General features: G+C 36.5%; 2 protein-coding genes across 2 annotated transcripts; both read right to left on the bottom strand.

Moving 5' to 3' along the window:
- Positions 1 to 7,763: 7,763 nt before the first annotated feature.
- On the bottom strand, positions 7,764 to 16,845 carry LOC135695612 (putative G protein-coupled receptor No18). Its single transcript, XM_065214747.2, has 2 exons — positions 16,033 to 16,845; positions 7,764 to 11,313 (listed from the first exon to the last, which is right to left on the bottom strand). Exon 2 carries the CDS (start codon positions 11,232 to 11,234, stop codon positions 9,936 to 9,938), a length of 1,299 nt encoding a protein of 432 aa, XP_065070819.1. The 5' UTR covers positions 11,235 to 11,313; positions 16,033 to 16,845; the 3' UTR covers positions 7,764 to 9,935.
- Positions 16,846 to 19,206: 2,361 nt separating this feature from the next.
- Positions 19,207 to 21,184, bottom strand: LOC135695610 (steroid 17-alpha-hydroxylase/17,20 lyase). The gene has a single exon (XM_065214745.2). It carries the CDS (start codon positions 21,044 to 21,046, stop codon positions 20,270 to 20,272), a length of 777 nt encoding a protein of 258 aa, XP_065070817.2. The 5' UTR covers positions 21,047 to 21,184; the 3' UTR covers positions 19,207 to 20,269.
- Positions 21,185 to 23,362: the final 2,178 nt, after the last annotated feature.

The raw sequence follows: 23,362 nt of genomic DNA, 5'->3' as shown, positions 1-23,362 counted from the left end.
AGAGCATAAAGCAACTGCCAAGAGAGTCGACATATGATTTACACGTTTTTCCTGTTTGTTTTCAGTATATTTAACCAAGTTTTGGATGAAAAAGTTCTTGGTCGAGAATTGGGTATTTTGGTAAGACTATAGCCTTGCCTTTTTTCAAAAACTCCTTTCTAGTAAAAGTGCCTTTTTAGAGCATAATGCAACTGCCAAGAGAGTCGAGAGATGATTTACACGTTTTTCTTGTTTGTTTTCAGTGTATTTAGCCAAGTTTTGGATAAAAAAGTTCTTGGTCGAGAATTGGGTATTTTGGTAAGGCTATAGCCTTGCCTTTTTTTCAAAAACCCCTTTCTTGTGAAATTGCCTTTTTAGAGCATAAAGCAACTGCCAAGAGAGTCGACAGATGATTTACACGTTTTTCTTGTTTGTTTTCAGTGTATTTAACCAAGTTTTGGATAAAAAAGTTCTTGGTCGAGAATTGGGTATTTTGGTAAGGCTATAGCCTTGCCTTTTTTTCAGAAACCCCTTTCTTGTGAAAGTGCCTTTTTAGAGCATAAAACAACTGCCAAGAGAGTCTACCGATGATTCACACGTTTTTCTTGTTTTTTTTCAGTGTATTTAACCAAGTTTTGGATAAAAATGTTCTTGGTCGAGAATTGGATATTGTGGTAAGGCTATAGCCTTGCCTTTTTTTCAAAAACCCCTTTCTTGTAAAAGTGCCTTTTTAGAGGATAAAGCAACTGCCAAGAGAATCGACAGATGATTTACACGTTTTTCTTGTTTGTTTTCAGTGTATTCAACCAAGTTTTGGATAAAAAAGTTCTTGGTCGAGAATTGGGTATTTTGGTAAGGCTATAGCCTTGCCTTTTTTTCAAAAACCCCTTTCCTTTGAAAGTGCCATTTTAGAGCATAAAACAACTGCCAAGAGATTCTACCGATGATTCACACGTTTTTCTTGTTTTTTTTTTAGTGTATTTAACCAAGTTTTGGATAAAATTGTTCTTGGTCGAGAATTGGATATTGTGGTAAGGCTATAGCCTTGCCTTTTTTTCAAAAACCCCTTTCTTGTAAAAGTGCCTTTTTAGAGCATAAAGCAACTGCCTAGAGAGTCGACAGATGATTTACACGTTTTTCTTGTTTGTTTTCAGTGTATTTAACCAAGTTTTGGATCAAGAAGTTCTTGGTCAAGAATTGGATATTTTGGTAAGGCTATAGCCTTGCCCTTTTTTCAAAAACCCCTTTCTTGTGAAAGTGCCATTTTAGAGCATAAAGCAACTTCCAATAGAGTCGACAGATCATTTACACGTTTTTCTTGTTTGTTTTCAGTGTATTTAACCAAGTTTTGGATAAAAAGGTTCTTGGTCGAGAATTGGATATTTTGGTAAGGCTATAGCCTTGCCTTTTTTTTAAAAAACACCTTTCTTGTTAAAGTGCCTTTTTAGAGCATAAAGCAACTGCCTAGAGAGACGACAGATGATTTACACGTTTTTCTTGTTTGTTTTCAGTGTATTTAACCAAGTTTTGGATCAAGAAGTTCTTGGTCGAGAATTGGATATTTTGGTAAGGCTATAGCCTTGCCTTTTTCTTAAAAAACCCTTTTCTTGTAAAAGTGCCTCTTTAGAGCATAAAGCAACTGCCAAGAGAGTCGACAGATGATTTACACTTTTTTCTTGTTTGTTTTCAGTGTATTTAGCGAAGTTTTGGATAAAAAAGATCTTGTTCGAGAATTGGGTATTTTGGTAAGGCTATAGCCTTGCCCTTTTTTCAAAAACCCCTTTCTTGTGAAAGTGCCTTTTTAGAGCATAAAGCAACTTCCAATAGAGTCGACAGATCATTTACACGTTTTTCTTGTTTGTTTTCAGTGTATTTAGCGAAGTTTTGGATCAAGAAGTTCTTGTTCGAGAATTGGGTATTTTGGTAAGGCTATAGCCTTGCCCTTTTTTCAAAAACCCCTTTCTTGTGAAAGTGCCTTTTTAGAGCATAAAGCAACTTCCAATAGAGTCGACAGATCATTTACACGTTTTTCTTGTTTGTTTTCAGTGTATTTAACCAAGTTTTGGATCAAGAAGTTCTTGGTCGAGAATTTGATATTTTGGTAAAGCTATAGCCTTGCCTTTTTTTTCAAAAACCCCCTTCATGTAAAAGTGCCTTTTTAGAGCATAAAGCAACTGCCAAGAGAGTCGACCGATGATTTACACGTTTTTCTTGTTTGTTTTCAGTGTATTTAGCGAAGTTTTGGATAAAAAAGATCTTGGTCGAGAATTAGATATTTTGCTAAGGCTATAGCTTTGCCTTTTTTTCAAAAACCCCTTTCTTGTAAAAGTGCCTTTTTAGAGCATGAAGCAACTGCCAAGAGAGTCGAGAAATGATTCACACGTTTTTCTTGTTTGTTTTCAGTGTATTTAGCCAAGTTTTGGATAAAAAAGTTCTTGGTCGAGAATTGGATATTTTGGTAAGGCTATAGCCTTGCCTTTTTTTTCAAAAACCTCTTTCTTGTCAAAGTGCCTTTTTAGAGCATGAAGCAACTGCCAAGAGAGTCGAGAAATGATTTACACATTTTTCTTGTTTGTTTTCAGTGTATTTAGCCAAGTTTTGGATAAAAAAGTTCTTGGTCGAGAATTGGGTATTTTGGTAAGGCTATAGCCTTGCCTTTTTTTCAAAAACCCCTTTCTTATGAAATTGCCTTTTTAGAGCATAAAGCAACTGCCAAGAGAGTCGACAGATGATTTACACGTTTTTCTTGTTTGTTTTCAGTGTATTTAACCAAGTTTTGGATAAAAAAGTTCTTGGTCGAGAATTGGGTATTTTGGTAAGGCTATAGCCTTGCCTTTTTTTCAGACACCCCTTTCTTGTGAAAGTGCCTTTTAAGAGCATAAAGCAACTGCCAAGAGAGTCGACAAATGATTCACACGTTTTTCTTGTTTCTTTTCAGTGTATTTAGCCAAATTTTGGATAAAAAAGTTCTTGGTCGAGAATTGGATATTTTGGTAAGGCTATAGCCTTGCCTTTTTTTCAAAAACCCCCTTCATGTAAAAGTGCCTTTTTAGAGCATAAAGCAACTGCCAAGAGAGTCGACAGATGATTTACACTTTTTTCTTGTTTGTTTTCAGTGTATTTAGCGAAGTTTTGGATAAAAAAGATCTTGGTCGAGAATTGGGTATTTTGGTAAGGCTATAGCCTTGCCCTTTTTTCAAAAACCCCTTTCTTGTGAAAGTGCCTTTTTAGAGCATAAAGCAACTGCAAAGAGAGTCGACAGATGGTTTACAGGTTTTTCTTTTTTGTTTTCAGTGTATTTAGCGAAGTTTTGGATAAAAGAGATCTTGGTCGAGAATTAGGTATTTTGGTAAGGCTATAGCCTTGCCTTTTTTTCAAAAACCCCTTTCTTGTAAAAGTGCCTTTTTAGAGCATAAAGCAACTGCCAAGAGAGTCGACAGATGATTCACACGTTTTTCTTGTTTGTTTTCAGTGTACTTAGCGAAGTTATGGATAAAAAAGATATTGGTCGAGAAAGGGTTTTTTGGTAAGGCTATAGCCTTGCCTTTTTTTCAAAAACCCCTTTCTTGTAAAAGTGCCTTTTTAGAGCATAAAGCAACTGCCAAGAGAGTCGACAGATGATTTACACGTTTTTCTTGTTTGTTTTCAGTGTATTTAGCCAAGTTTTGGATAAAAAAGTTCTTGGTCGAGAATTGGATATTTTGGTAAGGCTGTAGCCTTGCCTTTTTTTCAAAAACCCCTTTCTTGTAAAAGTGCCTTTTTAGAGCATAAAGCAACTGCCAAGAGAGTCGACAAATGATTCACACGTTTTTCTTGTTTGTTTTCAGTGTATTTAGCCAAGTTTTGGATAAAAAAGTTCTTGGTCGAGGATTGGATATTTTGGTAAGGCTATAGCCTTGCCTTTTTTTCAAAAACCCCTTTCTTGTAAAAGTGCCTTTTTAGAGCATATAGCAACTGCCAAGAGAGTCGACCGATGATTTACACGTTTTTCTTGTTTGTTTTCAGTGTATTTAGCGAAGTTTTGGATAAAAAAGATCTTGGTCGAGAATTAGATATTTTGCTAAGGCTATAACCTTGCCTTTTTTTCAAAAACCCCTTTCTTGTAAAAGTGCCTTTTTAGAGCATAAAGCAACTGCCAAGAGAGTCGACAGATGATTCACACGTTTTTCTTGTTTGTTTTCAGTGTACTTAGCGAAGTTATGGATAAAAAAGATATTGGTCGAGAAAGGGTTTTTTGGTAAGGCTATAGCCTTGCCTTTTTTTCAAAAACCCCTTTCTTGTAAAAGTGCCTTTTTAGAGCATAAAGCAACTGCCAAGAGAGTCGACAGATGATTTACACGTTTTTCTTGTTTGTTTTCAGTGTATTTAACCAAGTTTTGGATCAAGAAGTTCTTGGTCGAGAATTGGATATTTTGGTAAGGCTATAGCCTTGCCTTTTTCTTAAAAAACCCTTTTCTTGTAAAAGTGCCTCTTTAGAGCATAAAGCAACTGCCAAGAGAGTCGACAGATGATTTACACTTTTTTCTTGTTTGTTTTCAGTGTATTTAGCGAAGTTTTGGATAAAAAAGATCTTGTTCGAGAATTGGGTATTTTGGTAAGGCTATAGCCTTGCCCTTTTTTCAAAAACCCCTTTCTTGTGAAAGTGCCTTTTTAGAGCATAAAGCAACTTCCAATAGAGTCGACAGATCATTTACACGTTTTTCTTGTTTGTTTTCAGTGTATTTAGCGAAGTTTTGGATCAAGAAGTTCTTGTTCGAGAATTGGGTATTTTGGTAAGGCTATAGCCTTGCCCTTTTTTCAAAAACCCCTTTCTTGTGAAAGTGCCTTTTTAGAGCATAAAGCAACTTCCAATAGAGTCGACAGATCATTTACACGTTTTTCTTGTTTGTTTTCAGTGTATTTAGCGAAGTTTTGGATCAAGAAGTTCTTGGTCGAGAATTTGATATTTTGGTAAAGCTATAGCCTTGCCTTTTTTTTCAAAAACCCCCTTCATGTAAAAGTGGCTTTTTAGAGCATAAAGCAACTGCCAAGAGAGTCGACCGATGATTTACACGTTTTTCTTGTTTGTTTTCAGTGTATTTAGCGAAGTTTTGGATAAAAAAGATCTTGGTCGAGAATTAGATATTTTGCTAAGGCTATAGCTTTGCCTTTTTTTCAAAAACCCCTTTCTTGTAAAAGTGCCTTTTTAGAGCATAAAGCAACTGCCAAGAGAGTCGACAGATGATTCACACGTTTTTCTTGTTTGTTTTCAGTGTATTTAGCGAAGTTATGGATAAAAAAGATATTGGTCGAGAAAGGGTATTTTGGTAAGGCTATAGCCTTGCCTTTTTTTCAAAAACCCCTTTCTTGTAAAAGTGCCTTTTTAGAGCATAAAGCAACTGCCAAGAGAGTCGACAGATGATTCACACGTTTTTCTTGTTTGTTTTCAGTGTATTTAGCGAAGTTATGGATAAAAAAGATATTGGTCGAGAAAGGGTATTTTGGTAAGGCTATAGCCTTGCCTTTTTTTCAAAAACCCCTTTCTTGTAAAAGTGCCTTTTTAGAGCATAAAGCAACTGCCAAGAGAGTCGACAGATGATTTACCCATTTTTCTTGCTTGTTTTCAGTGTATTTAACCAGGTTTTGGATAAAAAGTTCTTGGTCGAGGATTGGATATTTTGGTAAGGCTATAGTCTTGCCTTTTTTCTCAAAAGCCCCTTTCTTGTAAAAGTGTCTTTATAGAGCATAAAGCAACTGCCTAGAGAGTCGACAGATGATTTACACGTTTTTCTTGTTTGTTTTCAGTGTATTTAAGCAAGTTTTGGATAAAAAAGATCTTGGTCGAGAATTGGGTATTTTGGTAAGGCTATAGCCTTGCCTTTTTTTTCAAAAACCCCTTTCTTGTAAAAGTGCCTTTTTAGAGCATAAAGCAACTGCCAAGAGAGTCGACAGATGATTCACACGTTTTTCTTGTTTTTTTTTCAGTGTATTTAGCCAAGTTTTGGATAAAAAGGTTCTTGGTTGAGAATTGGATATTTTGGTAAGGCTATAGCCTTGCCTTTTTTTTCAAAAACCCCTTTCTTGTAAAAGTGCCTTTTTAGAGCATAAAGCAACTGCCAAGAGAGTCGACAGATGATTTACACGTTTTTTTGTTTTTTTTTCAGTGTATTTAACCAAGTTTTGGATAAAAAAGTTCTTGGTCGAGAATTGGGTATTTTGGTAAGGCTATAGCCTTGCCTTTTTTTTCAAAAACCCCTTTCTTGTAAAAGTGCCTTTTTAGAGCATAAAGCAACTGCCAAGAGAGTCGACAGATGATTCACACGTTTTTCTTGTTTTTTTTTCAGTGTATTTAGCCAAGTTTTGGATAAAAAGGTTCTTGGTCGAGAATTGGATATTTTGGTAAGGCTATAGCCTTGCCTTTTTTCAAAAACCCCTTTCTTGTAAAAGTGCCTTTTTAGAGCATAAAGCAACTGCCAAGAGAGTCGACAAATGATTTACACGTTTTTCTTGTTTGTTTTCAGAGCATTTATCCAAGTTTTGGATAAAAAAGTCTTTGTTTTCAGTGTATTTAACCAAGTTTTGGATCAAGAAGTTCTTGGTCGAGAATTGGATATTTTGGTAAGGCTATAGCCTTGCCTTTTTTTTCAAAAACCCCTTTCTTGTAAAAGTGCCTTTTTAGAGCATAAAGGAACTGCCTAGAGAGTCGACAGATGATTTACACGTTTTTCTTGTTTGTTTTCAGTGTATTTAACCAAGTTTTGGATCAAGAAGTTCTTGGTCGAGAATTGGATATTTTGGTAAGGCTATAGCCTTGCCTTTTTTTTCAAAAACCCCTTTCTTGTAAAAGTGCCTTTTTAGAGCATAAAGCAACTGCCAAGAGAGTCGACAGATGATTTACACGTTTTTCTTGCTTGTTTTCAGAGAATTTAACCAGGTTTTGAATAAAAAAGTTCTTGGTCGAGAATTGGATATTTTGGTAAGGCTATAGCTTTGCCTTTTTTTCAAAAACCCCTTTCTTGTAAAAGTGCCTTTTTAGAGCATAAAGCAACTGCCAAGAGAGTCGACAGATGATTCACACGTTTTTCTTGCTTTTTTTTCAGTGTATTTAGCCAAGTTTTGGATAAAAAAGTTCTTGGTCGAGAATTGGGTATTTTGGTAAGGCTATAGCCTTGCCTTTTTTTCAAAAACCCCTTTCTTTTAAAAGTGCCTTTTTAGAGCATAAAGCAACTGCCAAGAGAGTCGACAGATGATTCACACGTTTTTCTTGCTTTTTTTTCAGTGTATTTAGCCAAGTTTTGGATAAAAAAGTTCTTGGTCGAGAATTGGGTATTTTGGTAAGGCTATAGCCTTGCCTTTTTTTCAAAAACCCCTTTCTTTTAAAAGTGCCTTTTTAGAGCATAAAGCAACTGCCAAGAGAGTCGACAGATGATTCACACGTTTTTCTTGTTTTTTTTTCAGTGTATTTAGCCAAGTTTTGGATAAAAAGGTTCTTGGTCGAGAATTGGGTATTTTCGTAAGGCTATAGCCTTGCCTTTTTTTCAAAAACCCCTTTCTTGTAAAAGTGCCTTTTTAGAGCATAAAGCAACTGCCAAGAGAGTCGACAGATGATTTACACGTTTTTCTTGTTTGTTTTCAGTATATTTAACCAAGTTTTGGATAAAAAGGTTCTTGGTCGAGAATTGGGTATTTTTGTAAGGCTATAGCCTTGCCTTTTTTTCAAAAACCCCTTTCTTGTAAAAGTGCCTTTTTAGAGCATAAAGCAACTGCCAAGAGAGTCGACAGATGATTTACACGTTTTTCTTGTTTGTTTTCAGTGTATTTAACCAAGTTTTGGATAAAAAAGTTCTTGCTCGAGAATTGGATATTTTGGTAAGGCTTTAGCCTTGCCTTTTTTTCAAAAACCCCTTTCTTGTAAAAGTGCCTTTTTAGAGGATAAAGCAACTGCGAAGAGAGTCGACAGATGATTCACACGTTTTTCTTGTTTGTTTTCAGTGTTTTTAACTAAGTTTTGGATAAAAAAGTTCTTGGTCGAGAAATGTGAGTTTTGGTAAGACTATATCCTTGCCTGTTTTCGAGAACCCCTTATCCAGTTTACCTTACACAAATATTTTTTCTAGTTTCTCATCTTTTTTGCATTTTTTTTCACACCTTTGTTTGTTAGTTTATATTTTCTATTTCTATAAATTTATAATTCATTAGGAAAATATCAGCATCTGTTATGGACACATTAGGGAGTATCGTTGGATCAGAGTTGCTTTTTTTGGCTAACTTCGTTGAAAGATGGAAATATTTTGTTTTTTTAGGAAGAAAACCTGATTTCCATAAGACGTCTTTTTAGTGCGATCGCTTTTTTTCCATAAGAGAGTCGTGAGCTCTAAAATTAAGATAGGATGCATTTCTTGCTTAGGGATCTTGCTTCTTGCATATTAGGTGGTATTTGAACTGCATCGCAGAAAAAGATTGCCCTGTTAACAGGTGTACTTTTTCTGAAACTATAATTTTAGATTTTGAATAAAAATGGAAATAAATATATGTCGAAACTATACGGCTAAGATGAATAAGAGCTACGATGGTTGATATGGAAATAAAACACACTATTTATTTCTAAGTTTCTTGATACTAGGTGAATTGCCAAGAAATAGAACAGAAGTTTTAAATAGCTTTACATCTTGATCTGAAATATAGAATTGAATGAGAATAAATAGAAATCAGTTAACGTTTAACCCTAATCAACAACCTTTTTTTAAAACATCTTATAAATTAAGGTATGAAGTACTATTATAGCCAAAAAAGTTAATGACTTTCTGGCAACTGGCAATTCCTCTTTCCTGTTGGAAATGAGACTTCTCATTCTATTACATGGTGAATATGTTGCTGGGTAATTCCCAGTCGGGCTAGGGGCATGCCCATTCTACAGTATCGTGCTTTTATAAACGACTGCTTTCTTGTAGAAGTGCAAGATGCTTGATCTTTTAAATGAGAACAACAAAAATTTGCACTGAGGAGCTTCTTGAAAATAACGAAAGTTTGCACTGCTTTTAATCTGCAGACGATATGATTTAACATTCAGGTTAAAATTTGACAGAGCTTTGAAAAAGCACACGTGAATTTAGATATGGCAGTATCTTTGTACATAAAGACTGGATGAATAAACTAATATCGCTGCTTTCAAGCGGATTTGATATTGGTGTCGCAGACTCTTTTGAGAAAACTCCGATATAAGCAAACAAACCTACACCTGTGACAGGAAAAAGAGATTTTCTGTATGGCAAATATTATAACAAGAAAATTAACGGAATAAGCTCTCTTTAAGAGACAAGCTTGCATGATGTTTACAGTGACTAATCCACATTTCAGGCAAAAGCGTTGATCTGACGAGTTTGTAACATATGTTTACTAAATAATCACAACGCTACAAAGCAAGGAAAACAGAATAATTTAATTGGAAAAAACACCTGTCCTTCTCTCAGTCTTTTCTTTATTGCCCTCCTTAACAAGTTTTTCTGGATTAATTTGCTTTCAAGAGCAATAGGAGATGCAATATTTGTTCGTTAGTGATTTCTTGAAGATGTTATTTAAAAGCTGCATTTACTTTGCAAGCACCTTGCAAAACGCAGCGAATATTCAGGAATATGCAGGATATTTTCATTGTGTGGGGTAATTTCAAAGATGGCACCATACCAAGTATAGGGTAGTAAACATAGCTCCTTATTTGTACAAATACAGCTCCTTTCAATAATCAAATCTCGGTTGAAGGTGGGGTTTTTGATTAATCACTGATTAATCACTTTTTTATTGAAAGCTGACCAAAGCCCCTTTAGCATCTGTCGATTGCCTTTAAGTCAGTACGGGTCAGACATTTTGATCCAGTCACATTCTTTGTCACTACAAATAAATTTTTTATCCTGGATTCGAAGTAAAGCAAATTATATGCATGAATCTAGCTTACCTACTTTTGACAATTCGTCTTGCTAAAGTTAAACACATGTTGCCTTGGAATCTACACTTGAATAATCACACGTAGCCTTCTTCTCATCACACGAAGATTCAAACGAGGCACTACCAGTCATGTCTCTACTATCTTGGCAGCTGTTGTCATGGGACGGCGCTTTAGAGGAGCTGCCTACGCCGCTCATGCTCACTGTGTCTTCAACTCGTTTCCTTAGCAACACAGCTAAGAATGCATTGCGAAACTGTTTGCTTGCTATGCCATAAATCAAGGGGTTCAGGCAGACTTTGAGGTCAACAAGGGTGACAATAAGTAACAACACATCACCAGGTATAGCAACAACTTTCGATAGGTTAATGATGTTCACAATAGCAGCTGGCATCCAACAACAGATATAAACAATCACTATTGCAAACATAATCCTCGTTACTTCCAGCTCGACGTCAGATTTCTCTCTCCTCATACGAAACCAGGCCTTTGCTTTTTTAATTCTCACTTTGTAAGTTTTCTTCTGCAAGCCTTCCTTCTTTTTTTCTTGTTCTCCGCCAGTGACTTGTAGATGGGAAGCTGATTCGTTAGCTGGCTGGTCACTTGTATGGCTGTCTGGCATCTCTGTTTTATACTTTTCGCCATTCCCTTCCTTGGAATTAGCCTTTGTTACTTCAATTTTAGGGGCCGTCACAGTTGATTTGGATTTCTTATTAATTCGAGGAATAACAGACCGACTGTGTTCCCGGAGTTTTTTGAAAATGTTATAGTAACAAAAGATGAGGACAGGGAAAGTGATCCCAACGTTAAACATGTAGTAAATGCTACGAAAAGGAATATTTATTTTGTCCCAGTTAACAAAACAAGCTCCGTGAGACTTGCTGAATCGAAACTTGCCTAGGCCAATAACTGGCAACAGAGACAATAAAAGGGTGGCAAAAAATATCGAGCAGCAGTAGATTAACGTCTTTTTAAGTGTGAATATCTTCTCGAACAGCCTCGGCTTCACAACTTTGAAATAACGCACCACCGCAATGGCGCCTAGCAGGACAGCGGATTGGCACGAGCCAATGACACGCAACATTCCAGAAATTTGACAGAATACTTCGTTCATAGAAGTGACTTGCTTTGCTTGATGCACGGATTTTGTTGTAAGAATTATCGAAGCCTTCATCAAATCCACGAATGCTAACTGTACAACAAACATGTTATTGATTGTCCGCAACGAGCGTACTTTGAAAAACGCGAAAATAACCAAAGCATTTCCTATAGTCCCGAAAAATGCAAATATACTGGAAGCAATTATGTTCACCAACATAGCACTGTACGAGTAGGACATCTTGTATTCTTGATAATCAACAGCAGACCTTTCACGGAATCGTTGACTGAGAGCAGTGTTTGGTTTTGGATGAAGCAATCTGAAATGATAGGAGGAATCCAGCCCGTCAACAAGAGGATTCAAACAGTGTCAACAAAAGTTTTCGTACAGAAAATTTCTTTAGCAAATGGAATCAAGAAGTAATTAAATCTAGAGAAAGGTCCAAATAAAGTGTCGAGATATCGATATTTTTAGATTTATCGCGCACAGGTAAAAACAAACTAAATCAATTTGTCAATTTGAGCACATTGTTAAGGCAAAGAGAAGCAAAGAAACGATTCAACATTAGCTATTGTCACATTTGATTGACACCAGTTGCAGGATTTGTGGAAATCTTTTGCGCTGTATTTAAACTAAAAGGAACAAACATGTGTTAAAATGTGTAAGTAAACATCGAAAACCGTAGATTGATCCCAAGCAATATTCTTCCGCACGCATTCCACAGAAACAATAAAAATACTTTTAGCCTTCTTTCTGCATGTTTCAATTCAGATGAGAATCAAGCGCCTTTGGTTTTCCTCAAGGCTCAATCCCTGGACCCATTCTGTTTGCTCTGCATCGAGATAAAAATGTGTCTACGTGCAGGGTTAAGAAGAAGCTCCAACCCTCCACCGGATATAATTTTGTCCTATTTGCCATCCTAAAAATTGTTGTTGTATTTTTTGAAGAAAAGTTCCTTAGAATTGAAAATTAAGTAAACATCTATGCCTTGGTCTGTCCGCTTTGTCTGGAAAAAGGAAAAGTTCAAACACAACGTCATGTTCATCTCACTTTATACAGTTTTGTCAAGTTATGCGCAATGGCCTTTCTTAAATTTACGGCATCTTTGCATAACCTTTCTTCACGGCCGTTGAACTGTAATGTCTTCATTACCCTGCTGTCTTAATCTATATATGTCATGCTACTGTGGTGTCTTACCAGAAGATTACGCGTATAAATCGAAAGTTTGTGTATAGAACGGTACTTAAACTATAAGCAAACCGTGTTTCTTGTTATGGTCAAGCTATTTCTTTTCTTAAACATAAATGCTAGATGAAAACGTTATATAAATAGCACAATGTAAACACATGGTGTTGTATGAACACAACATAATGAAAAACGGTAGAAACTGTTTACAAAGGGTAAGAGAAGGAATCACCAATCAAAGATTCAATCTATTAAGAAAGTTTTCATTCATTTTTACATAGCCGAACGCTTTATAGCAGTTTAAAATTTCAATATATTATCGCAATATGCAGAATTAAATAGAATTATTGACATCTAACTAATTCACTTAATCACCAGTAAGCCAGCAATTCGTTAATTTGAATATTACCCTCACAAAGTATTTCAAATTGTTCAAAACCAACATATGAAAAACACATCGCAAAGATTTTAAGCTTACGCTGAAGACTTGAAAATCACCGAAATCACCAACGGCGGTACGGTATCTTGAATGCAGAGTGGTTCTGAGGCCGTAAGGACCCGGGTAAGACTGAGGTTGGGTAGCCACACCTACACCTATTTAAGTAACAGCCTTGAGTTTGCATTCATTTGAAAACAAGTTACCACTTAATTGATATGCAGGTAGTATTTCTGGTGCAGTTTTTGCACCCTTTTATACCTTATGTGAATCAGTTAAATCTCCCAATTGTGTCTTTTCACTTGTAATTAATATGTGCAGTGTTTATCAGAATTCTTAACAGATTTTTTGATTCATTTTGATTACCCTAACTGTAGAAATGTCTCATCATTTGAAAGTTGTTGCAAAATAGCTAGGTCAAACTACAGACGAATATCGTTTTTTTGACAAATATATGCAAAGTCTTAGGAGACATTGTGAATTATTGACGAATATGATTAAGTGACAAAAAATGTTTTGGAGATAACTTAGGAGAATTTCGTGAAAAAAGACCTGTGAGCTAAAAACACTTGAAGGCAAACAGTCTTTCTGAATTATCAGCGTGTATTTTAATTTTAATGTAAACGTCGAAAACTGTAAACCATGTGGATCTCCAGAAAGCATTTGTTATTTCGAAGATGCGTAAAAAGCCGAGGGGCGACCAATTCAGATGCTCGTATGGAATTATAACAAAAGTAAAGAAAGGAAATAAAACGATAAGATGCAAGACAGGTATAAGATAGGGATTTATGTTAGGCCTACGACTGTTGAATCGTCTAACGAACGGGATTGAACTGATATTCATTGAGTTTTGTTATACTGTAATGTTCGGTGGCTCCATGTACGATGTGCACTGACCCTCAATTTCTCTAAATTTATTATTAATTTTGGTTCAAATTAACCATTAACATATTTTGTTATTAGTTTAGCGAAATTTACAATTTGTTGTGGAACGTTAGTAGATATTTTTAGGGGCGTACCTTGACAATTTGGAGTAGGGAGGATGTAAACGGGTGAATTTACCGACCAAAATTCAACTCTTGCTAGACAATGTATACACGCCAATATACTATATATAGTCAAGATACGCATTTACCGACAATCCATAAAATTTACCGACCAACTTTCCAAAAGTGGGGCGGTGTACCATCCCCCCACACCCCCCTCGGTTGGTACGCCCCTGGATATTTTAGGTGAAAGAGAGAATTAAACGTATTAGAAGCTTTTGTAAAAAATGCCCCGTCATCAGTTTTTTCTTTGAAAGGCAAGGACCCGGGTGTCGGTGGCCACTTTGCCACCCGGGTAAGACGGCGCCTGGAAATCACGTAAAATTTACGCAAAAAGTGCCAGACATGCCAGACATAAAACTAGGCAAATATGATTTCATGCTACAGAAGAGATACTAAATTATTCAAAAACCTGCTCAACTGAAAATTATAATGCTTCATAAACTGGCTTGATAGAACAAAGTAAGGCGTAAAGCCGTACAGTAAAGTCTGTTTCATACGAACATCATTGTAATATTATTCAGGGACCACGCAACTTAAGAGCAGAGTGGCTGGAATAGGCGTATCCAAAGCGCCGTAAAATACCCCTTTTAGAAAATACTTGCTTATTTAAACTAAACTAAACTAAACTAAACAGTCTGATTCAGAGAAGATACCAATAACTATAAAAAGGGTAAAAAAACACCAACCTAACCAAGTTAGAAAATACGTCATATCATCAAACAAGATAAAACACCTAGAAAAAGAACAAAAATGGTTCCCAGTCAAGAAAAACAGCAAACTGACCAAATTTGCGTTAGAGTAAACCTTCCGAAAATTTTCTAGCCTACTATTGCAAAAAGATGAGGCTATAGGAGGGGGGGGGGGAGCTATAGCCCCTGCTAGTTCAATAATGGCTGCGTGCTGCCTGATAATATTGCTCACGGCAATGAGTATGCTACGAGATTCGGTTATTTGGGGGTTAGTCTAGAGATTGGAAGAAAGCAATGATGACGGTCATTGAGAAGATTTGAAGTCAAGGAGCCTAATCCAAAAATGTCCTATTTTCTTTAATTTCTAGAGCGTTCTCCAAAGCACGTGGGCTAAATTGGAAGCTATGAATATAACAAACATATTGTTGAAATAAGATGTTTAAAAAAAGAAGCTGGAGGAGCTTTCAAAAGATTAAAGAAGCTTTCACTTTTTAATTAATTTCCTTCAGCAGTTTCAGCCTATTTCAGCATTGTTGAATTTTAGTTATTTTTCTACTTTATTCTAATAATTTTAAGCTCATTAGATTTATTATAAATTAATCAGGATGTTCAGGATATTGAGAAATATACAAAGGTACATTTTAGTGAACAGAACATGATGGTAATTTGTTAGGAGTTGGAATGAAATCCCATAACCCATTAGAGATGTCGTTTCCATCGTACGGCTTAAAAAAGAACTAAGATTTTTCGTTTGAGCTATAAGAGATCAGCTCGGCACGAGTCCATGGAAGATCAGACAATTTATACTTTAAATCTCTGAGTAGCCTTAACAAACTTTTAATTTTAAGCTAGTTCTTCTTTTTATACATCATAACGTTTCTTTTTGGCTGAATTGATACCGTGTATAAACAAAATTAATTGAAATGCTACAGCTCATAGTTTAATGCAACCATAAAGAAAATTATGTACGATTATAGAAATAACGCAATCAAGTTATTTCTAATATAAATTGTGCTGAAGCTATCAAGGAGAAATTAATGTGTTTTAATTCAAACTTGCACTTTGTAATCCTAGCTTCAGATACACGCGCCTTTGCGTCTCATACTCTAATGCTTGTTTCAGGGAAACCGGGGAGGGGAGCGCGGGGTCAACCTCCACTGTTGCATTTTGATAAAAGGGGCAATGTTAGTTTAATTGGCAAGGTAAAGTGAAACTGGTTTTGTGTTAGAAAATTTTATCTAATAGTAAAAGAATGGACATAAGTTTGTAGTTGGTAAATGTTTGGATCTGGGTTACCGCTTTTACAAGGTCTTGACAATGGCAGGAAAACGCAGAAAAATATTGTACCGAAGGATTCCCTTACAATACTTACTACTAACAATGATTCGCATAATAACTCCGATCGTCGATAGTAAAGGTATAATAGTTAAGGTTTCTAGATAGAGCACATTGTGTATCAGTTTTTATTGTCAGTAACGAATTTATAGCCCGTATGGATATTTAAAAATCAAATGAAATGTATGAATTAAGTGACAGAGAATGACAAGAATGGTAAGCAGAAGAGCCAAATTGAGATTAGCTTCATGATATTGTGGTTTTCAAAAAGAATGAAGAGGTTTTGAAGAAATGATAAAATGTTCGGGAAAAATATGCAAGCAATAGTTAATGGTACAACTTACCAACTGTTTTCAATCCAGACACTTTCGCTTAGCCACGATATCACGTAAAGCTGCGTTCAAATTGAGAAGCTGTGATCGACCAGGTACTATGTCTAATATGTACAAGCTCGCATTCAAATTTCATGAAACGGGCACCAGGGTTATGCAGTCAGTACTTGGCAAGTTAAATGTCTTTTATCCCGCAAATAACATCTGTTCAAAGAAACTTCCGTGTCCACCATACAAAATAAAAACGGATCACATTACAGATATGGATGGATGCACAACATTTGCCTTCAACTCAGCGTTCCATCTCAACAAAACCAAGTACATTCTCTCATAACAAAGCGAATGAAACTCAACTACAACGAACGTCTTCTTTACGTCAAAAGATTTTCTCACGAATATTGCAATCCTTGTTCTCAGTCTGTTTTCTGTGAACTCTCCGGTTAACATCACGGTCCCTGTCACCTGTCACGTGTCGAAGTCTACTTCTTGTAACTTGTCATACAGCTTTAAGTTAAAGCTAGTTGACGGTATGAAGTTGCTCGTAAAGAAAGCTCAAATGCGAAGAGATTGGTCCAGAATAATTAGCCTTCGGTCATAGCCAATCAGCGTTCACGGATTCCGACAATTGATTAATATCACCTGCCAATTTTCAAGTGTGCAAAGGTCTATTAAAAGCGAAACTTTGTTCGAATCCAGGTGGAACTGAGCCCCGCCAACTGATTCCAAAGACCAATTCATTTATCTTCTAGGAACTGACGAGACTTTTGCAAAACTTAAGTGCTTTAAAACAAAGTATTTTTACAGCTGCATGACAGAATTTTCAATGCAAATATGATCTTATGAAGGAAATTAGAAAGCCAACGAAATTTATTGACACAAGTGGATGTTATAGAATTTGAGTAAACACATTTTAACTTGCTCCAACAACCTTCTTTGGATTGCTTTCGAAATCAATGAAACTAATACATCAGTCAAGTTGTAAGGAAAACTGATTTTTTCATATGAAAAGCAAACAACTTTATTGTTTAAATTTAATACAACCTAGTGGGAGCACATAGATTGACAGCATCTGAAGCAGGTCGCTGGATTAAAATCGTTGCTGTGATTTGAAAATGATTATTTCTTATTGAATCGTCAAATAGAGTATTCAATTGACTACTCATATCAGTCTCAGGAATAAGAATGAGTAAGGGGGAGAAGATGGGGGAGGGGGAAGAAAAAGGAAGAGGGGACAGAGAGAGGTCGGAGGGGATGAGGAAAAGCTAGAGAGAGGGAGGACTGGGAAGAAGGAGAAGTGTTGAAGAGAGGAACCCCAGGATGTGAGGCTGGAGAGAGGAAGGAGGGGCTGATAAAAGAGAGGGTGAGGAGAGGGAGGATTCTTGTGGTGTGGAGCTTTGGTAAGAGGATGAGTTTTTGATAAGAGAGAAGATGTTAGGGATATGCTGATTCAGAGGTAGTTTTTAAAGGCAAAAACGGTGATTGACATGTATTTTCAGGGGAGTTAGCAGATAAGTAACTGTATACCTGCCATTATAAAAAAAATACCCCTGAACGTAAACAAGATTTTCCCAATTTCAAACACTTCATAATTACACCAAAGCAAAGCTACTTTTACCTAAATTCCAGTTGAAAATAATTTTTAATTATTCAAGTAAGATATAATACTTACCTACGACTATTTATTTTGTTCACGGAACTTCTTTTCTCATAACTGACGATGAGGTACCTACGTCCTATTCATGGTGTTTTCTTTGATGAGAATATTTCTTCACCACATAGGCCCCAAACGTCCAAAAACGGTTAAATTAACCCTCTTTAGTTTGCCTCCCAAACAATATGTCTTTTTCAGATATAGACGTCAGATTGGCTGTGATACCAAATGTTAAAGACTTAATTTGAATGAATGTGTCATTGAAGGCGTCTTCGTCCGATGAGCACGTGACTCAAGGTTCTCTAGACGGCAAACTAAAGAGAATTTAAGCGTTTGTGGATGTTTGGGGCCTACGTGGTGAAGGAATCCACAATGAATAAGATGTTGGTACCTCATCATCAGCTACGAGAAAGGAAGTCCCATAAACAAAATAAATGGTGGTAAGTAAGTGTTTATTTCTTACTTGAATAATTAGACATTATTTTGAACTAGAATTAAGGTAAAAGTAGCTTCACTTTGGTGTAAATTGGAGGGTTAAGAATTGGAAAAATCGTCTTTACGTTGAAGGGTTTGGGGCGAGTGAAATTCCGCTCATTTCGTAATGGCGCTAGTAATAGGTAAAGCATAATTATAATCAGTCATTGAACATGTGCTTAAACTTTAGATTTTCCGAAAGATATCTGTTATCCTCCAGTGGCGAAAATTCAGGCTTTCATCTGAGGGGGGGGGGGGGGGGGGTGTTGCAGGCTTCTGACAAGATAACACCTTGTGTCATGTCTAATTTTAAGGAAACTGCAAATTTGGCGGCACCCTTTAGAAATCTTTGCTGACCACGCCATAATTAAGTAGGAAAAAGAACAATCCATTTATGATTTTTGATATTAAGATCGATATCTCATCCAAGACAATTGATGATACAAGAGGTCACGCGATTACACATTTGATAAGTCGTTCATGATAACAACATGATTGTAATTGTGATGTTAATTTTATTGCATATTATCTTGTTTTCTTCAGTGGGAAATACGTTTGAAAATAACATTTATTTAGAAAAAAATCCGATGGAAATTTCGGCTAATCTTTTACTGTATTGAAATTAAATATACAATCTACAAGAAGTTTTGATTTTTGTCATATATTGTTTGTTTGATTATTTAGTATTAATAATATCTTTTCAGTATTATTATTTAGTTTTTATTTTGTAGTTGCCATATGTTAGAAAGCTGGGAGTGTGGGAGAAAAATACCACTCGTCTCGAGCCTAATCTTATGTATTTAAGGATTACGTTTATGCAAAGCTCATACATTGCATCGGAAATAACTTTTAATTCAATAGAAAAGAACTCCTCTTAAACTTCTATTGCGGCATCGAGTAACTGTTTGTACAGTACTTTTGAAAAGAATGCAAAGATTAGTGTATGTTTCAAGCAATACCATGTCGCACGTCAGTTAGCCTAAACATTGAAAATTTTATTGAAATTGGCTTTGATCAAAGATATAAACTGCATCAATTCGCAAGCAATTGTAGCTTTTCACTGCGCTGGAGTAAAGATATTTGACAACAAATGTTTACATTCAAGATGCAGAAAGGCAAGAACTGTCTCCTTGTTTGCATAAAAATTGCAGCGAGAAATGTTTGCATCATTGCTTACAAGTATGCAAATTAAATACAAAACTAACCATTATCTTATGACAAATGATGTGTGGCTCCTGCTTCTATTGAATTGAATCATTACATAAGCTATGGTGTTCAACAATTCAACTCAATGATGAGATCGAAGCAGTAGGGGCTACACACCGTAGAAAATGCTACAATTATCCCTTCTCTGACAAATCATTAATAACGTTTCACCAATACCGTAATCAAGCAGTCGAAATTACAACATCAAAGTTATGTTCTTCAATTGACCAGAAAGAGGTCTGTTGGAAATAGGCGAGGTCGGCCTCCTTCTGACCAGTGGCGTAACTTAACCTTCCAGGCTAGGGGGTTCAAGGTTCTGGAGGGGGGAGGAGTGTAACACCCTAAACATCCCCGCTCACTATGTCCCTGCGTGTGGCAGTTATATATTCTTCTGTTACCTTTTAAATTAGGGGAAAGGACGTCCAGTGAGAAAATTGAGCATGCATATTCGAATAGAAATTTTAACTATGGATTTAACGTTTGCTTTGCACATCCCTACAGTAAATATTGGAAATGAGTTCGTCGGGCTATATTGATCATGAAATTGGAATCGGAGACATTTTACTCTTATATCGTCACCTTTTCTTTTGTTTTGATCGACCTTAAAATTTTCAGACCATTTCTCATTGCTATGGATTTACAACTCTAATTTGCAGTAACGAGATATTTAAAACCCCAACAGAAACTTCCGTATTAAAAACAGTAAAAAAAGCTAATTGTATAGGTCTATTTTATATGCCCGTCTTAGTATGTTTTGAATTTTAAATATTCAAAGCTTAAAATGAACAACCTAAGGTAATCGTAGCCATGGCAGCGTGCAAAACAGTCTAGTGTACCCAGCAAAAAAGCGTCAGCCATTATTGTTCATAGAACTCTGAATGGGAAACGAGTCCGTGTTAATTAGCACTTTATTGTCAATTAATCTTCGCCGATACTGCGCTTCATAAGCCTAATTTTGTAAGGTTTCGGCACACGAACAACACAAAAGACCGCATCAAATCCTGGGAAGTCCGCCTTATCCATTCTGATCTCGTATCTATACAAGATATTGGAGAGAAAAATGAACAGCTCTGCTTTGGCCAGTACTTCTCCAAGACAGCTTCTTCTTCCGAGTCCAAATGACATTTCACGTTTACTTTTGCGATGAATCATGTCACCGTTTTCGTCAAGAAATCGCTCTGGCTTAAAAACGTCAGGCTCATTCCACTCTTTTGTATCAGAATTGATTTCAGGCAAAAAGAACCAAACAACGGTCTCGGCGGGGATGCTTTGCCCATCACATTGCGTATCCGTGATTGTTTTACGTAAAATCAGTGGCGTAACAGTGGACATGCGCAAAATCTCCATGAGAACTGCCTCGAAATAAGGCAAGTTTCTGCGGTCATTCAAACGAGGCTGTCTGCTTCCGATCTTCTGCCTTCTCTCTATCGCAATTTTCTGTTGGATTTCTGGCAAGGTCGCTAAATAAAGGAGGCTCCAACGCAATACGGTCGATGTCGTTTCTCCGCCAGCAAGAAGTAGATCGCTGAGAATCTGTCTAAGGTTAACATCGTGTATGTAGCTTTGAATCTTGCTATCTGCCTTTCTTTCATTTTCAAAATTATGCAACACAAAATCTGTGAAGTCTCGCAAATTGTTTTGGTCAAATGACTCCATGTGCTCTCTGAGCTTCTTGTCAAAGAATCTATCCTTCATGGCAACGCCGAGTTTGAAGTTAGACAAAAGCCTGTTTGGCAATAACCTCAGCAGAGGAACAAAATTCACTAGTGCTGTCAAATCATATCTCAAGGTAAGAGAAGTAAACTTCAACACGTCTTGAAGTTCGCTTTCATCTTTTTCATAGCGTCTTCCAAAAAGAATGGTACAAATGATGTTAGACACTGCCAAACCTTAACAATGAAAAGAAGAAATAACTTCAAAGGCTTTAGAAGTTTGGAACTGGCGGAGGAAAGGCTGACATGAAGTTTGCAACTGGCAAGGGAAAGCGAGTTTGGGTTCAGAAGAACTTTGTGCTCTATAGTCAATTGCTGGCTAAAAATGATGTTACTGATCTGTCAAATGAAATATGTCAGATATTATGCTTAAAAAGCATAGTTGATACTCACATAAGTCCACATCTGGGTTAAATGCTTCATCTTTGTTTTCGTCAAATCTTTCGAAAAGCTTCTCAACCTCCATCAATATGCTGCCTTCAAGTTTGGCAAGCCCTTCTCCGTACATCTTAAGTGCACCATGTGCGATCTTCCTCATAGCTTTCAGTCTAGGCCCATATGCACCAAACGCAATGTCATTGAAATCTTCTGTGATAAGGTCGACTGCGTAATTATCATTGGGTCTTCCTTCGGAAGATGAATAAATAAACATTAAATTTGGTAGGTAAATAATATAGCAAGATATGTGCATTGAAAAACCCCCTTGGAAGAGTTTTAAAAGATATTGTTGGAAAGAAGTTTGCCAGTTCTTGCGTATAGCAGGCACAGCGCAACTTTGAGATTAGCGAAAGAGGGGCCATAACTGTATAAAACGAGGCTTGAATGATGGTTCTTTTCTAAACTCTTTACGTTTATGGCAAAAGGGGGAGGGATTATAGTCTCGGCCCTCCTGCTCCGCGGTGCCTGATATTCACCGCGAATAAACGTACCGCTCAGGGTGTATAAGTCTTAACGATCTGTGTGATGATGTAAGGAGGTAATGGGTTGTGTTGGTGGTTGCTTGCAGACGCTAAACGTCGCTTCAATTATATAATCAATGTTGGACTTGTGTTTAAAGCTCGTGTTTCTCTATGCGCCTTGCAAAAATTACAAAAGGTATACATAAATCGTTGAAGGGGTATCACACCCTTCACCTTCCCTATGTTCCTGTGTCTGAACATTCAAATCACAAGGAAAGTTGAATAAAAATTGCTTGTTCCTACAAACCTGCGAAAGCTTCACCCTTGGCTGAAAGCGCATCCCTAGCTTCGTTTAAACCCTGTACAATCACAAGCCGTTTTCTGCCAATACTTAAACTTGCAACATTTCCATATTTCTTCCTCAAGGCATCACATAGTTGTGTTGGTGGGCCTCCTAGCCAGTGAAGATTACCAACGAGAGGCAGCGGGAAAGGCCCAGGGGGGTACTTCTTGAGTTGGAACAAACTGATGATGTAATCAACAACAACAGCAACAACAATCCCAAGGAACAGTGTTGAAAGGATGGCGCAAATCATTTTGCTGAAAACGAAAATTTATGTAGCAAAATCAAACATAAGATAAAATATTTTATTTCTTATATGCAAACAAACATTTGAAATTGAAAATTACTGTTTGCCGGTCTGTCATAAAGTGTTCGTTGCCGTATAGGCAGATTTGAACCATCCTGGTTTGTACATCAAATAGTGTATAAAATATACATAAATTGGGAACAGTTTTGATAAAACAGCTATGAATTATTTACGGTCATAAAATTTCGCTCTATTTTTGTCACAAAGACCAAAGTACAGAAATATTTTTCATGAGGCTGCCAGCATAATCTGCGTGTAAGCAGAGGGGACAAAAAAATATTAGGTTACAGCGAACTAGCGCTGGGACATGTTTCTTGAGCCATATTTTCATTACCTAATATCACAATTTGCTTCAAAACATATCAAATTGATACTTCTCCGAATCCAAAATCAGAATGCTCAAAAACTTTAATACAAGATTAAGGTAATAAAATATAGTCTTTAAGTTAAAGTTCTGATAGTGACAATACACAATTTCAATGTGCACCCAGGGGGGCCACTTAAAATTCAATATACAGGGGGGTCTATCCGATAATTATGTGTAAGAGTTTTCCTTGTGATCTGATACTTTTGGGTACCTGATCTAACAATATAACTTAACAGGATTAAAAGTGTGTTATTACTAAACGCATTATAAAAGTATTGTCTGTATGTTAAGGCCCTGTTTACACAGGATCGGATCCAAACAGTATCGGATCCATTTGGATCCGAACTCATTTTTGAGGGGGTGTTCGAGGGGATGGTTTGAGG

The sequence above is a fragment of the Rhopilema esculentum genome, chromosome 2 (genome assembly GCF_057945365.1).
Source record: "Rhopilema esculentum isolate cy_ngs chromosome 2, ASM5794536v1, whole genome shotgun sequence".
In the NCBI taxonomy this organism is placed as follows: Eukaryota; Metazoa; Cnidaria; class Scyphozoa; order Rhizostomeae; family Rhizostomatidae; genus Rhopilema; species Rhopilema esculentum.
This window is presented reverse-complemented; position numbering and strand designations above follow the sequence as displayed.